At 44.7% G+C, this 15,276-nt stretch overlaps 1 protein-coding gene across 1 annotated transcript in view; it reads right to left on the bottom strand.

Annotated features, from left to right (window-relative positions):
• Adam12 (ADAM metallopeptidase domain 12) overlaps positions 1–15,276 on the bottom strand; it is a 277,083-nt gene that overhangs the window by 90,721 nt on the left and 171,086 nt on the right. The window contains exon 5 of the mRNA XM_028772568.1: positions 9,250–9,326. Within this exon, the coding sequence (XP_028628401.1) occupies positions 9,250–9,326 (77 nt within the window). The remainder of the gene's footprint in view (positions 1–9,249; positions 9,327–15,276) is intronic.

Genomic DNA, 15,276 nt, shown 5'->3' with positions numbered 1-15,276 from the left:
AGTTAGCCCAATGACGGGATTATTGTAGGTCCACTTTCCAGGGGCCCACCCAATGCAGCCGAAAAGGAGTGCGTGGTGCTGGGAGTGGGTGCAGCCTACATGGCCTAAGACAGGGCTCTCACCCTCCTTTCACCCGCCTCGGGGTCCCTTGACATTGCCCATCGTCGACAGCCTAAAGCCTCCGACCATCGATGTGACTCGTCTCACATCAATGTTTTGGGGTTGTGAACTTGTCTAAGACCCCCCATAATTAGACTTCCAAATTCAAAACTCACATAGTTGGGATTGATCATAAGACGCCTTCTCTAACTAAACAGAGAAGGGGGAGATGCCAGAAGCCAGGAAACTCGCCCTTACCCTCACCCCCTACCTTTCCCCACCTGCACAATGTCCCCTGAAGCTTGGCAACTGCAAGATCCTGCTTGGCAACTGCAGATAGACTCAAAGCAGTGTACCATATCTTCTGAAGAATAGCAGGGAGACCATAACTCAAGCAGTGTACCATATCTTCTGAAGAATAGCAGATAGATCATAATTCAAGGCAGTGTACCGTATAGACCATGACATGTTTCAAGGCACAGGCCAAGAAGATTTTGTACTTTTCCACCACCTGACCCCTCTTACCCCCTCCCCTTGTAAAACATGCTACAAAAAAGCATTTCATGTTAAAAAAAAATTAAATAAAAAAAAGGAAAAAAAAGAGAAGTTAAACAAAGGAGGAGTATGACATCATCAAACACCATACAGTCAACAAGAATGACAGTGATACACATACCTGTCCATAATGACTCTGTCTGTGGATAATCTCAATCCACTCATCAAGAGATACAGATTACAAGACAGGATTAGAGAACAGAATTCTTATTTTTCTCCCTCAAGAAATGTACCTTATAGGTACAAATAAAAATCACCTTGGAGTGAATGGATGGAAAAAGGCTCCCAAGCAAGTGAGAACAAGAAGAAGCAGGTGTTATTATTCTAATATCTTAAAAAATAGACTTGAAGCCAGGACTTGTCAGAAGAGATAAAGAAGGTCACTTCATACTGACCAAGAGAATCATCTATGAGAAAACAGAATTTTAAGTGTATATGTCCCAAATGCAGGCTCATCCCACTTTATAAGATGGATACCTCTAGATCTTGAGTTACGGATTAACTCCAACATAATAATAGTGAATGACTATAATGTCTTAGTTTCACCCTTAGATACTTAAACATTAATAAAGAAACACTGGAATTAAATAACATTGGCTGTTTTCTTGAATTCTACCTTATTGGGGGAGTGGTCTCTCAATGACTTTCTGATTTGGCTAGACTCAAGTCCCCCTTGCTTCTTGTGTTGACTCCAGTCATCTGGGGACTGAGAATGAAACATGGCACAATGCTCTAATCGCTCGAGAGAAGCCAACTGCTGAAAGTTTTTCTACTCAGTGGAAAGTTCTAGAAACTTTTACTTGGTCATAAAAATGTTCTCATATCTCCTTTTATCTTTTAAGTCATCCAAAGGCCAGATGTTGAGAAACAGGGGTGAAAGCCTTCCCTTTGCTCCACACAGCTGGCAGCCTACGATACAGCATAATTAAATAATTGCTTTGGACTATCTTGGGTATAATTAATCATTTAGCTGTAAAGATCTCTGGAAAGAACAGTCCAAGATTCAAGCACTCACGGTTTCTGAGCCATGGAAATGTGATGTTCTCACAGCCCTCCCTGGTCCCCAGTTAGATAAGGGAGACAATGTGTTTTAAGTTGGATGTCATAAACATTTGGTTATAAACGTCAAGTTGGAAGAATCTCAGAGTAGAGAATTTAAATCTAGCAGATTTGGAACATAGGGTGCTGCCTGCTCCATACCACAGGGAGGAAAGGCCTAAAGAAGATATGTCATATTTTGGGAAAGATGGAGACTGTAGGTACCTCCTTGAAATCTAGCCTCATTATACCAATTACTGTGGTGATCTTTGTTCAGATGAAGCACCAGTCATCATCCCCCATGTCTAAGGTATCCAGGTAGCTCACAGAAGAGCTGGAGAGCCAACCCTGACCTATGGTGTTTGATGATGTCATACTCCTCCTTTGTTTAACTTCTCTTACCCATCATTTATTTTTTTTTCCTCTGCTAACCTCTTGACTGTGTTTATCTTTCTCTTCAGTCCCAAGTATCCGCCTCGGTGTTCTGTGTAGGAGCAGTTTGATGGCCATGAGGCTTATGCTTTTCCGTGCACCCTAACCCACCTCTACCAGCGTTGCTTTGGGAGGAATGAGGCTCCCAGAACAGAGACAAGAGAATTGAAGCTAGAAGGAGAAAAAGACAGACAAGAGAGATGAATGGCTGCAGGAAAATCAATGGCCTTTCCTTCAGATTCCAAGTCTGGGGCAGGGGATGTTGCTCCATTGATGACATGCTTGCCTAGCATGCATGAGGCCCTGGGTTTGTTCCCTTCTTAGCACCACATCAGCTGAGTGTGGTGGCGACTAGCTGTTATCCTTGTGCTTGAGAGATGGAAGGTGGAGCTGCATTTAAGGGAATGCAAAATTATATGCATAATTTGAAGCCAGCATTTGGCTACATGAGACCCCATCAGAAACCAAACCAAACCTAACCAAGTCCCATAAAAATGAAAATATTTAAAGTACTGTCATATTTCCCTTGAATGGACATGAAGAATTTATCAAACTGGTTAGCTGTCTTTGTGGGGTTTCACTGAGAAAACACATCAGCTCTATAGTCCCTCAAGATTAGGGTTTTGTCCTAAAAATTCAGACTTTAGTCTCTGAAGCAAGAATGCACCGGGCAACAATGCAGGTTAATTAATGTGGTGTTCTTACCATTTCATCATTAGTCCTAGGCAAGCAGGAAAGTGGAGCGAGGATCTGACTACCTCAGTAAGACAACAATGAGGACCAGTGAGGAAACAGACTATTCCTGCTAGCTCAGTGCCCTGCTGCCAGCAGGATTTCCCGAGGAAGGAATTTTGGTCTTTGTATCAGGCTGCCAATCATAAGATAGAAATGCAGTTGGCATGAAATTTCATTTCAGTCCCTTTTTCTGGAGGAACTCATGGGTAAAAGTAATATCCTGCCTCGTGTATGCTTGATAAGCTGTGAGGACAGCAATATTAGCTAATATTAGCAATATTAGCATAGGCCGATTTTCAGAACCAGCTCCCATGTGCATATCTGACTCACAAGTGAAACAAACAAAAGTATTCATCACCACTGCCACTGTGACCATGTGCCAAGTACTGAGTTAGGTACAAAGATGCCAGCTAATAAATAAAATCTGGTGTCATATATGTCCTATTATACCCTTAAAATCAAGACAACACTTTCAGGAGTATAATAATATACATATTCATTTAATAGGTACAAAGAAACCTCCTGTGGTGGTTTGAATATGCTTGGCTCACAGAGTGGCACTATTTAGAGGTGTGGCCTTGTTGGAGTAATTGTGGCCTGTTGGAGGAAGTGCGTCACTGTGGGGGTGGGCTTTAAGACCCTCGTCCTAGGTGCCTGGAAGTTAGTTTCTTCCTGTTTGCCTTCTGAATAAGAGATGGAACTCTCAGCCTCTCCAGCCCCATGTCTGCCTGGACCCTGCCGTTTCCTACCTTGATAATAATGGACTGAACCTCTGAACTTGTAAGCCAGCCTCAATTAAATGTTGCCCTTTATAAGAGTTGCCTTGGTCATGGTGTCTGTTCACAGCAGTAAAACCTAACTAAGATACTTTCCATCCTGATATTTTAATTTTATTAATTTTTTTGTGGTGCTGGGAATCAAACTTAGGGCTTCATGGATGCTAGTCAAGATTCTATCATGGAGCTACCCTTCTAGCCCTTAATATTTTATTTAGTCAAATTTTAAAAATCATCTTGTGCTGCCTCTTTCCTTGGACGTTCCAGTCTATGGCCAAGGGCTACACAGAATGTGTCAGGGATGTTTGCCTCACTGAAGGCTCTTACCACAGGGCAGGAAGAGCCAGAGAAAAGAATGGACACATAGGCTATGGGCAGGTATTTATGGAGGACCAAAGTGTGCTGTAAGAACTGAGGTGAGTGAGCATATGCTGTCCACATGGTTCAGGGTGGAGCTGAATTAGATGAAGGCTTCAAGGGAGGTGTCCCTTTGATTTGGCCTTGACAGGAGAGTGGACGTTGCAAAGGCCAACTAAGCTGAGGCAGGGGACAGGCAGGGATGATAACAACAAGACGTGTGCATGGAGCATGTTTGGAATGCAGCTAGAGAACAGCATGGTGGAACAGGGTAGCTCCCTTAGGGAGGAGGGCATGGAGCTAAAGAAGAACGCTCATCCAGGGCTGGGGAGCCTTCAATGAGTAAAATACATGCCACACAAACATGCAGACCTGAATTCAGATGCACAGCACCTGAGGAGAAACTGGATATGGCACTGCACATCTACACCTCAAGCACTGGGGAGGTAGAGACAGACCTGACTGAAAGCTGGTCTAGTAAGTTCCAGGCTCAGTAAGAGATCTTGTTTCAAAAAATATGATAAAGATCAACAGAAGACACCCAGTGCTCATCTCTGACCTCCACATGTACACATATGAGAGTGAGTCCATCTACTCACACTACACACACACACACACGTAAGCACACACACACATAAGCACACACATATGTGCACATGTGGTTTCTAGGTCTAAATTGTACAAGAGGAACAGCTATGAATCTATGGATTAAACAGAATTGGATGTACTTTGTCCATCATTATGGGCAGCCAATGAAGAGACACTTGCATAAGCCACTTCTTTCTGAGGATTGAGGATACTCAGATACTTCCATGCCCTTGGGTTTCCAAAACACACCACACTTAGCACAAAATTTACCCCTATTTTCTATCTTAATGTCTATCATGCTGGTGCCACTACGGATAAATACAGTTCTTTATTTCCAGCCCTGATCGATTCTTCTGTCAGGGAGCTGTAGATTGGATACAGAGTTCTGCTTCTCTCATGAAAAGATAAAATTGACAGAATGGGCCTGTGATTTCTCTGTTGATGAGTGCTCTGTGTTAGAGTGGCAAGAAGATCTGGGAAGAGGGAGTGAGGCAGGAACACAGTCACAGTGACTGCACAACATTCCTCAGCCAGTTCTGGGAGTCTGTGGCTAGTGATAGGAAAATAAATGCTTTCTGGGAGCTGGGAATGGGAGGTGGGTGTGGATGCAGACACGGCTGTGTCTGAGTGACTTTGCTATATGAGGATTATCTGTGTCTTTCTAGGAGTCTGTAGAGTTCAGGCAGTTTGTGGGAACAGACATTTAGTGGGCAGTGCAGGAAGGATGAAATATGTGGTAGCTGGCATGGCAGGTACCTGGGGAAGCTTGCTCCCTTAGGGTGTGTTGTGCAGCTGTTTCCTCTGGGTTGGGTATGATAACTGCTATCAGTACTTCCTCATGGAGAAACGGGAAGGGTCATGGGACTCACAAGGCTTAAAGGTGGATAAGAGAAGCCAGGTGTAGTGGCATGTGTTCATAATCCTAGCACTAGGAAGGCAGTGGCAGGAGGATTAGAAGTTCAAGCAAGCCTTGGCTACATAGCAAGTTCTAGGATACCCTGGGTCATGTGGGATCTTGTCTCAAGAAATAAAATGGTAAAGCTAAACAAATCAAGACAGGTAAGGAAATGGCCACGGGTTAGGAAACTCTTTTGTAGTAGCTATCTATAAGTTGCACAAAGGATTTCCCTGTGGTGCCACCCATGTTCCTGTGAGTAACCCCAAGATACACATCCGTTTGACTAGCAACTTACAGGGGTAGAAGCCTTTCTCAGGCCTATGGATGTCTTCTCCACCTAGGGTACATACATATTTCTTTATATGCCCCCAGGAGAGGTCCCACATCAGAATCTTACTCTGGGAATCCCCAGCCCAGTAGTTCTAGATAGTTGTAGTCACTGGATCATAAACTGTTTTATCAAATGTGTCTACATTGTTTTTGGCATTCATCTAGAATTTGATGTCTTCATAGAGACCTCCTGACAACTGGATGCCCCCACTGATCAAGGATCTCAGTGTTGATCCACCATGGCATGCTCAGCATCCCTGGCTTCCCTTTGTCCTTCTTGCTAATGTTCACCATTGCGCTTGATGCTGCCAATCCTTCCCTATTATTTGCCTGTGTCAGCAAAACTAAATACATAATGTTTGGGCCAGAATATCTATTCATGTCCCACTGTGATTCTCCCAGGGGTGGGCAACAAACCAGTAAGTACAATTAAGATGCACTTGGGAGACATTTGCTGAACTTGAGAGGTCTTCATGCTTCCACTCCCACCCCCTCAGGATATAAGCTTATTAATGCCAGCAGCTTCTTGCCAGAAGAATATAACTCAATATGACAAAAACTAAACTGTGTTCATTATTGTCTAAGTGCCAGTTCCTGGCACCAACAATTCACATAGCCTCCAATGTGGTAGTATTAGAACTGGGGCTTTCTGAGAGACAAGAAGTTTGGTTAAGAACACGAGGGCAGAGTCACAGGAAGGATTCACAAAAGGGACCAACACAAGAGCTTCCTGTCTCCACACACAGAGAAGGTAGTCATGTGAGTGTATCTCAAGACAGTGCCAAACAAAAGCCCTGAGACGAGCTCTCAGAAGTAAACATATCATGTCAGCACCTTGATCCTAAACTTAGCCTCTTGGGCTGTGGGAAGTCTCAGTCACCTACTCTGTGGGACTTTGTGTGGTTTTTCAAGCTAAAACACTGTCTCAGGTTATATTTATGAATGCATATGTATATACATAGATGTATACACTAGAAATTAGTGGAAACAGAGGCCATGAATTTGAAGGAGAGCATGTGGGTGACTATGGAAGGGCTTAGAGAGACTAACAGGAGGGAGAAATACTGTAATTAATTATAATCTCAAAAATAAAAATAAATGTTAAAAATAAACAAAATCTTTTTAAAATTTAAAAACAGGCAAACAAATAGACAGACAGACACTATCTTAAAATAAACCAGCACAGAAGAAAGTCAAAGCTGGAGTTAGACAGAAAATCAAGTCTGATACCACTACTTGAGATCCTAGGTCCAACCTTGCCTGAAGCCCTCTGAACTTTTCAATGGCCAGGGTCTGCCTTCCCATCAGGTTGTTTGTCTTCAAGCCAGTTTGAAGACATCTTTTTCTTCTTCACACCCATTGACTTTAACCCAGGAGGATGGAGCTCAGGGTAAATGAGATGTCCATGGTCCCACAGCTGGCTTGCTGCCTGATTACTGTGTTTCAACCAGTGGTCTCAGCCTACCTACCCTCAATGACATGTTCACTGTCACCCCAAGACTACCTTTCTGGTTGCTGTGATCAGATATCCCACAAGAAGCAATCTAAGAGAGGAAGGGTTTATTCTGGCTCATGGTTTAGGGTATACTCTCGTGGCAGATGATGGGAGTGGCCTAGAACTGGGTCTACTGGGGAGGAGAAGGGGAGGTCATTTGGAAGCAGTGAAGGGTTATAAAGTCCAGCCTCCCCGAACTCAGTGATTCACTCCTTGCAGCTGGTCTGCCCCTCTAAAGGCCCCACAACCTCCCAAGTCAGCACCACCAACTGGGGATCAAATGTTCCAACATATAAGCCTTTGAGAGACCTGTTCTATCCAAACCATGATAAGGTTTGCCCTCATTTTGTTACCAAGCTCTCCCTACCTGTGTCTTTTCCACACTCAATCTTGATTTCTATGAACCCTGGCTCCTGTATATCCCAAACTCTCTCTTGTGTCAGAACTCATCACTGTGCTCTTTCTATTGTCCCCTCTGGTGTTATTTTCCTTTGCCACCTCTCTTTCTCCTTTTTCAGCCAAGCCAGCCACTTTGCTGTTCTGCTCTAGCACTGTATGCATGCTATTTCCTGCTTTCTGCAATGTTTGTGCCTAGCCTTCATCTTTGCATCTTGGACTACTTCCTCCCCTCCTGTCCTTTTTATCAGCTTGATTTCTCTCCATGATGGCTTCTGTCACCCACTCTCTGTCCATTGCATCCTCTTAGCAGGTGTTCTCCCAGGAACACAGTTTATTTACTGTGCTATCCCTAAGGCCTAGAATAGTACTGGGGGCAGGGTAGTGTCCCATGAATAAATGAGTAACCAGAGAGAAGTGAATAAAAACAAGACACCACCTTCCTTTCTTAGACCAAGAGAAACACTGAAACTCAATGGTATTCCAGAAATGCCATGTCAAAGATGTGTAAAGCAATACAGTGTGTGTGTGTGTGTGTGTGTGTGTGTGTGTGTGTATGTGTGTGTGTGTGTGTGTAAGCTACTGATTAAATGTTCATTTGTGTGTGTGTGTTGTATTGTTATGTGTCTGTAGTCTGTGGCATGTGTGTAATGTGAGTCTCATTCTCCCCACATTCTCACAGAACTCACAGAGATGGCAGTTACTATAGACATATAAAATACAGTCCCACCCTGTCATTTAAGCTGGTAAAGTTTCTAGGTCTTTCTCTCCTCCCTCCCACAGAGCCTCACTCTGGTGCCCTGGCCAAATGATAGTTCACAAATCAACACACAAATATAGTAAAAAAAAAAAAAAAAAAAAAAGTCAAGACAAGTAGCTTCTCCAGTAGTGACTGGTTGACTTGGAAGGATGGAGTGTAATTCCAGAGTGACAGAAGGTCATCATTTCCTACTCTCATCCACAAATCATCAGGAAAAACCTGCCCAGGTGGGCGTGAGATCAACTTCACATGGTCAATGTTAAATTAGTGTTTACTCTTTCCCAGTAAGAAGCAGGGATTAAATCTGTTTTGATTAAGCAAGATCCTATGATATTAATAAACAATGCCATATCTCTTAGCACTTGGAGATTTTAAGCATCATGGCCATAAACACAGAAGATTCTTCATGCAATGTCTGTGTTCTTCACTTTCTGGCAGTGTTGGTGACTGGATCTATGGGTTTGTGTAGCTAGGCATGTTTACCACTGAGCCATAGCTTCATCCCCAGCCCACACTTGGGTGCCAAAACTCAGCTAGTTCTGTGGTTCTCAGATGCCCACCCCAACGTCCCAGCTTGAGAACAGAATTTAAAGAGGGGGAAAATGAAGGAGAAGCTATGACCCTGGGTCAGCTGTATTATTGGAAGTAGCTATGCAGGCCTCGTCCCAAGGCTGAGGAGCACCTGTGTTGTGAGTCCACATGGTCTTCTCTCAGGGTCTTCAAGTGAGTGCAGAGACAGGGGTGGTCTATGGTTGGTTAAATTGGAGCTTCAGTGGTCATATACACTTACCTGAGACCAGAGCAAGTACTGAGGCTGACCACTGATGCAGCATCCCCTTGTACATGTCCATGGTAGTAACAATGATCCTGAAAGGGAGAGAGGGAAAAATCAGTCAATCAATCAATCAATCAACCAATCAATCCAGGTTCCTCTAATCCCCTCTCCTTGCTTTAGCTATAGGACATGTTATACTGTATGATACAGGCCGTCTTACCATTCAATGTTAAGCCCAATGAGACTTGCCCAAGTCTCTGGTTAGAGAATCAGACCTGCTTAGAGACTATCAGAAGGGTTTGGACATGCCTGATCGGCCTCCACTCTTACATGTCTGTCATCCCTCCAGGAGAGCTCTAATGCCCACTGTGGTACAAGATGCAGCAGCAGAACAAATCACACCGACACCCCTGGTTTACCCTCATGTAAATTGTCTCCAGTAATGAGCCGAGGAAACGCTGGGGTATTTAAGCACACTGTGAGAGTCACTAAACCCAGGCCTGAATGGGTAGCTTAGGAACAGCAGAGCAAACTGTGGGGCGGTGGGTTGTGAGAGCCAGCTGGGTACTTGGTCGAGTAGGCCTTGACCCCCAGAGACCCTCCAGGGATGGAAGGAGTTTGGCCTTACTCCTGTGCTCGTGTCCCCTTTCACATAGCTACAGCCCTCTACAGTCCCTCCCAAAGAGAGGTTTGTGGCCATCAGTCACATAGCACAGGTAGAGGGCGTGACTACAGGCTTCAGAGCCTCAGACATCTCCATATTCATGAGCTACCTAAAGGACAGAGGGCGTAGCCAATTAAGCATTCCTTCCCAGACCCTTCTCCTCGAAAAAGGTATTTAACCTCAGGCCCACCCTGAGAACATGGGGTATAGCTTCATCCACTTTCTGCCATGACAATAAACATTTAAGACCATGGACTACCTCTCCTTTTTCAGGCCCACTGTGGGGGAACCGTGGAGATGGTCTTTAACTGCCAAGCTGCCTTCTAATCTCCTGCCGATAACCTCTCTACTTCCAGCCACAGACTCCACCAATTCAAGTGAGCGAGCCAAGCTAGACATGACCCAGCCAAGCAAATCACAGTGACCAAGAGTCTCCTTCTTGTGGGATGCAGCTGGAGCCTCTTCTTCTCACCCCTTCAGCTTCAGGTCGACTGAGAGCCCAAGGGCTTGAGACCAGTCAGTTTCCAGTCTCCTCTGGGCCCAGGGATCCCCACCCCAAGAGCTCTGGACCCCATGGGGCCCCAGACTATGTTCTCCCCATCCCTGGAGTGGAGCTCTGTGGCTTCTCACAGCCTGATGTCTGCCCTGCACTGTGTGGCATGAACTCAAATTCCCATGCCCCTGCCATGGGGCAACAGACACAGGACTCACAACTCAACAGAACCCATGCCCACATTCACTCTATAGCTCAACAGCAGACAGGGCTCGTGAAGAATCAAAGAAGAGATCTCACAGAGTCACCTATAAACAGCTCAGCAGGAAGATCACTGAGGGAAGTCTCAGGAGAAAAAAAAAATATCTCTGTAGGATACTAGTAACATCCCCCAAAGAAACTTCAGCACAGATGCCTCCTGGGAAGACAGATCTCTGTCCAGATTCAAGGTTAATTGTGCTGGTGAAAAAAGGTTGAGTCACAGTTCCAATTAAACAGCTGATTGGCAAGGAATGGTTGCTCATACCAGCACTCCTCACCCAGGCCTCCAGAATGCCAGCAACATACCAACATTTTGTAGGAAAAGGATCACCTCTTCTAAGTGACAATCAGGTTTCAGCCTGCCTCTGACATGCTCATGTCACCTCACAGGTGCCTTACTCCTGGTGATGACAGTCATACACAAAGACAATCTTAACTTTGCTAAGAAAAACAACCAGGACTAGAAAGATGGCTCAGTGGCTTTTGCTGTTCATGAAGAAGATGGCGGTTTGGTTCCCAGCACTGGCTCTGTACCTCACAACCATCTGAAATTCAGTTCCAGGGAATCAGATCTGATACCCTTTTCCAGCCTCCATGGACTCCTGAGCGCATGTGGTACACATAAACTCATGTGCACACACACCACCATTACCACCACTATCAATTAAAAACAAACAAACAAACAAACAAACAAACACCAGATGGGTTTGAGTAACAAAGGAAAACCCATGATGTTGTGAGAAATTTGCTAAGATAATTTCATCTCAACAACACAAGAGGATAAAATCCTTGGGTCATCTGAAAGGCAAAGGATGAAGGGACGTGGGAAGGCTGCATGGAGACAGGTAATGGTAGTGCTGTTTGAGCTTTTTATTTTCTGATTTTAGAGCTCTTTATATAGATTCAGGATGTTAATATTTTACCCCCATTGCTGTGCAAGAAAATTCTTTGAACCTGACTATTATTGCCCAGAGTTTCTGGCTTTATAAATTTGAGTCTCTTCCACCCTCTAAATTTACTCTATTACTAAAGGCAGTTTTCTTTGAGGTCACGGGTACATACCTTTTATTTTCTTCTATTTACATAGTCTTGAGGGTAGCTCTTTAATCTACTCAGGATTTATTTACAACCTGGAAGTACAGGGCTAGTCTACAACGTCTCCTACAAGCTCACACCAGCCATTAATCACCACTGCTCATCAGTTTTCTCCCAACACTCTGTCATGTGCTGTTTGTGACTTTTCTTGTTGCTGTGATACCTAATAGAAACTTCAAGGAGAAAGGATTCCTTTCAGCTCATAGTCCATTGTGGCAGGGGAGGCATAGTGGACTTCTTGGCAGTGGGAGAAGGATGCTGCTTGCTTCTCCATGACAACAAAAAAGTAGAGAGTGACTTACCCCTAGTGACCCACTTCCTACAACAAGGCCTCCCCCAATAGTATCAGCAGTTGAGGACTTAGTGATCAAGCACGTGAGATGTTCAAGCACAGCATATGGGAATACTCAGGGTATGTCTATGTCTCTTCTCTGTTTTATAGTCCACCAAGGAATGCTCAACTGTCCACTCCTAAGCCAGTTCCACTCTTTTAATTACAATTCTTTTACATGACAATTGGATATCCTGAAGAGCTAATTCTCTTTTACAATTAAGATTAAATTCCCATGCCACACATTTCACTATTTTAAAGCACGCCATGTCAGCATTGTAATGGTGTTCTGTTTAGAGTACATAGAGTACCTGAAGTCCTCCATCACTGAAATCCACAAGGATGCACAACAATCTCCACCATCTCATTCCAGAGCATTTTAACGACCCCACAGAGACACCTGGAACCCAGCAGTCCCTCCTCACCACCCCTGGCAACCACTAGTCTCCCTTCTGTCCCTATGGATTTGCTTGCTGTGTTCATTTTATGTAAATGGAAGCCTGTGATGCATGGCCCCGTGCCTGGCTTCTTTCATGCAGCATAATGTTTTCCAGGTTCCATTATGAATTCTGCTTTCTTTTTCTTGCTGAAGAGTATCTCACTGCATATGCTGCAGTATGGACAGCTGGTGTCCAGAGGCCAGGGCTGGAGAAGGAATTACCTACAGATGGAAAACTGCAAAGGCAGTGGCTGATGGAGGGAGCACACAGTTCAGGGAGCACACATGCTGACACAGGAGCACGAGTGCCTAGCAATCTGTCTCTCCTCCATGAGACTGTCCTTTTCAATAAGCAGTGGCTTGGTCCAATTTAGCTAGGGGAATGAAAGGGGATGTGGCTGTCCAACCAGCCATATCGGATATCAGTAGAACATCAAGGAGGGGTGACATGGATAGGAGTGTGCCTCCTTGCTGTCTGTGTAGATTTTGAATGATTCTGCTCTGCCCTTACTTTCAGGGGAGTCATGTAAAAATTTGCTCACACGAGGGATGCATGTAACTGGATTGAAATATCTCAGGGCATCAGGGGGATCTTGGTCCCCTCCAAGGCTGTGCTATACAGGCTGGGGTGGGGAGTAGATTCTAGCTCCGGGCACCTGCAGGCATGTCAAAGCTGAAGGTGACACTGAGTAGGACAGCATAGCAACTGCTATTGGAGTCTAGGCTTCCCGGACAAGCAGGATCACCTTTGAGATCCGTCTTAGAGTTTCTCTCATTTGGGGGGAGGGGATGAAAAACCACACAGTGACAATAATTACTGACTTCTGAAATTTGAAACTCATTTGTTCTCAGGCTCTGTTGTTAATGGATTGTTTATCAAGTGTACTTTCTAATTAAATACACAGGAATACAAGCTCATTAAAGCGCGGGCTGAGAACAAATTAGTATCAAATTAATTTCCAGTTCAATAACTTGAAATATTGCTTTTATGAATCAAGGAAAGAGGAGTTTGGTGTTCATAAACCATTCCTTGAAGTCAACAACCCTACCCATCTTAGTTGTCAGGAGAGGTCGCAACTTACTTCTCAATTTACCTGAGTTAGCGCCTGAGTCCCTTGCTCAGGACTGACAGGGATTAAAGTCTTAGACTGCAGAGCACGGTCACTAGATTCTCCCAGACAATTCCAATTTCCTGAAATTTAGTGTTTTTCAACATGACTCACCACATGTAAATGAACATGATTTCATTTTGATGAAGCTGTGAGTCACTGTCTGGATAACTTCATGACTCAGAAAGACGTAGTTGGGCCCTCCACGTACTGGTTCAGAAATTGGATTGTGGCAGAGATACATTTTATGACCCTGCTGGGACCTTGACTCCTAAGGCAGGGTCAGAGGCAAAGGGGTCTTTACAGGTGGTACCCTGATCAGAGACTAGCAAAACCCACTTTGTTCCACAAGCTAGTATGTGAAATCAGCTGGTCCCTATGCTTAGACTCAGATGCTCGGACCAATCAGATCTTCTAGGCTTATGAACACTTGGCCCGTAGGTTCTGAATGTGCCACACAGCAGGAGACATGACAGGCATCCAGTGGTCAGAGAAGATCTGTGCTCAACCTAGAGAACCCTGGATCTGCATTACCATAGTGGTCCTTGCTGGGTATCTGTGGTTATTGGTCTCTGTATAGCCATTCTCAGACCTCTACCCTCTCCTCTCTCTGACTGCCCCCAAAGCATCCAACTGCACAGCCTCCTGACTCTAAAGATGTTCTGAATGAGACCATGCCCTCCTAGGACCATCTTCTTTGCTTCATTCTGCTGATCCAATGCATTCTACTTCTCCCAACAAAACCTCATGTGGAAGAGAGTCCTGAACATGCACAACCACAAAATTACATCTCTCCCTTCACAAAAGCTCTAACTGTGCATTTTATATACTTATTATTTAACCGAATGCGTTTTCCCGCTCCAGTAAAATACCGTTTGCCTTCTGTTTAATACTATCAATCAAACCTAATGGTGGGTAACAAGAAGCTGGAGTAACAACTCTTGAACCTGAAAATTGGTAGCCCTCAACTCCATGCCCTGCGGGAAGTCAAATCAAACTCTTGATACCACTCCCCCACCCCCTCCGTGGACTAGGAGGAAGGGGACTTTATATGCCGAAGTGGTAGCAAAAGTGGCTCCACTTTGCGATTTAAAAGGACTTTTAGAAGACAGAGTCTGGGAGGGTGTGCTAAGAGAATGTTGTTTTCGATGTGCTCCCAAGGCCTGGGCCACTGCTGCCATAGGCAATACAGCGAATCCTTTTGATTCAATGCTTCAAGACAAGACGTTTTTAGCTGGAAAGAAGTTGGGGCCATCTAAGGCCAACCTTGCTTTTCCAGCTAACTTCTTGCTCAAAGGATGTGGAAGCTGAGGTCATAATTGTTAAACTGCCATTAAAGGTCATGGAGGTGGCTGATGGCAGGGCAGAACTTTGAACCCGGCCTGTTCACTCCAGGCAGGCTCCCCACTATGCTCCACTGCTAGGGACATATGTCCTACACTCTCATGAGCTTCTTTGTGTTTTTCCCCCCCGTAAAAAGCTTCCACCTACAAGGGAAGCTTGCGCTCCACACTCTCCTACAGGGTCTCACCCTGACGTCACTCATGGGATCACAGGAGAAGGGAGTCAGTTCCAAAGGAAGAAAAAACTGCATATGAGAGAGAGAGAGAGAGAGAGAGAGAGAGAGAGAGAGAGAGAGAGAGAGAGAGA

Source organism: Grammomys surdaster, unplaced genomic scaffold (assembly GCF_004785775.1).
Source record: "Grammomys surdaster isolate TR1022 unplaced genomic scaffold, NIH_TR_1.0 214, whole genome shotgun sequence".
Classification (NCBI taxonomy): domain Eukaryota; kingdom Metazoa; phylum Chordata; class Mammalia; order Rodentia; family Muridae; genus Grammomys; species Grammomys surdaster.
Note: the sequence above shows the minus strand (reverse complement) of the source record. Positions and strands in the feature narration are given on the sequence as shown.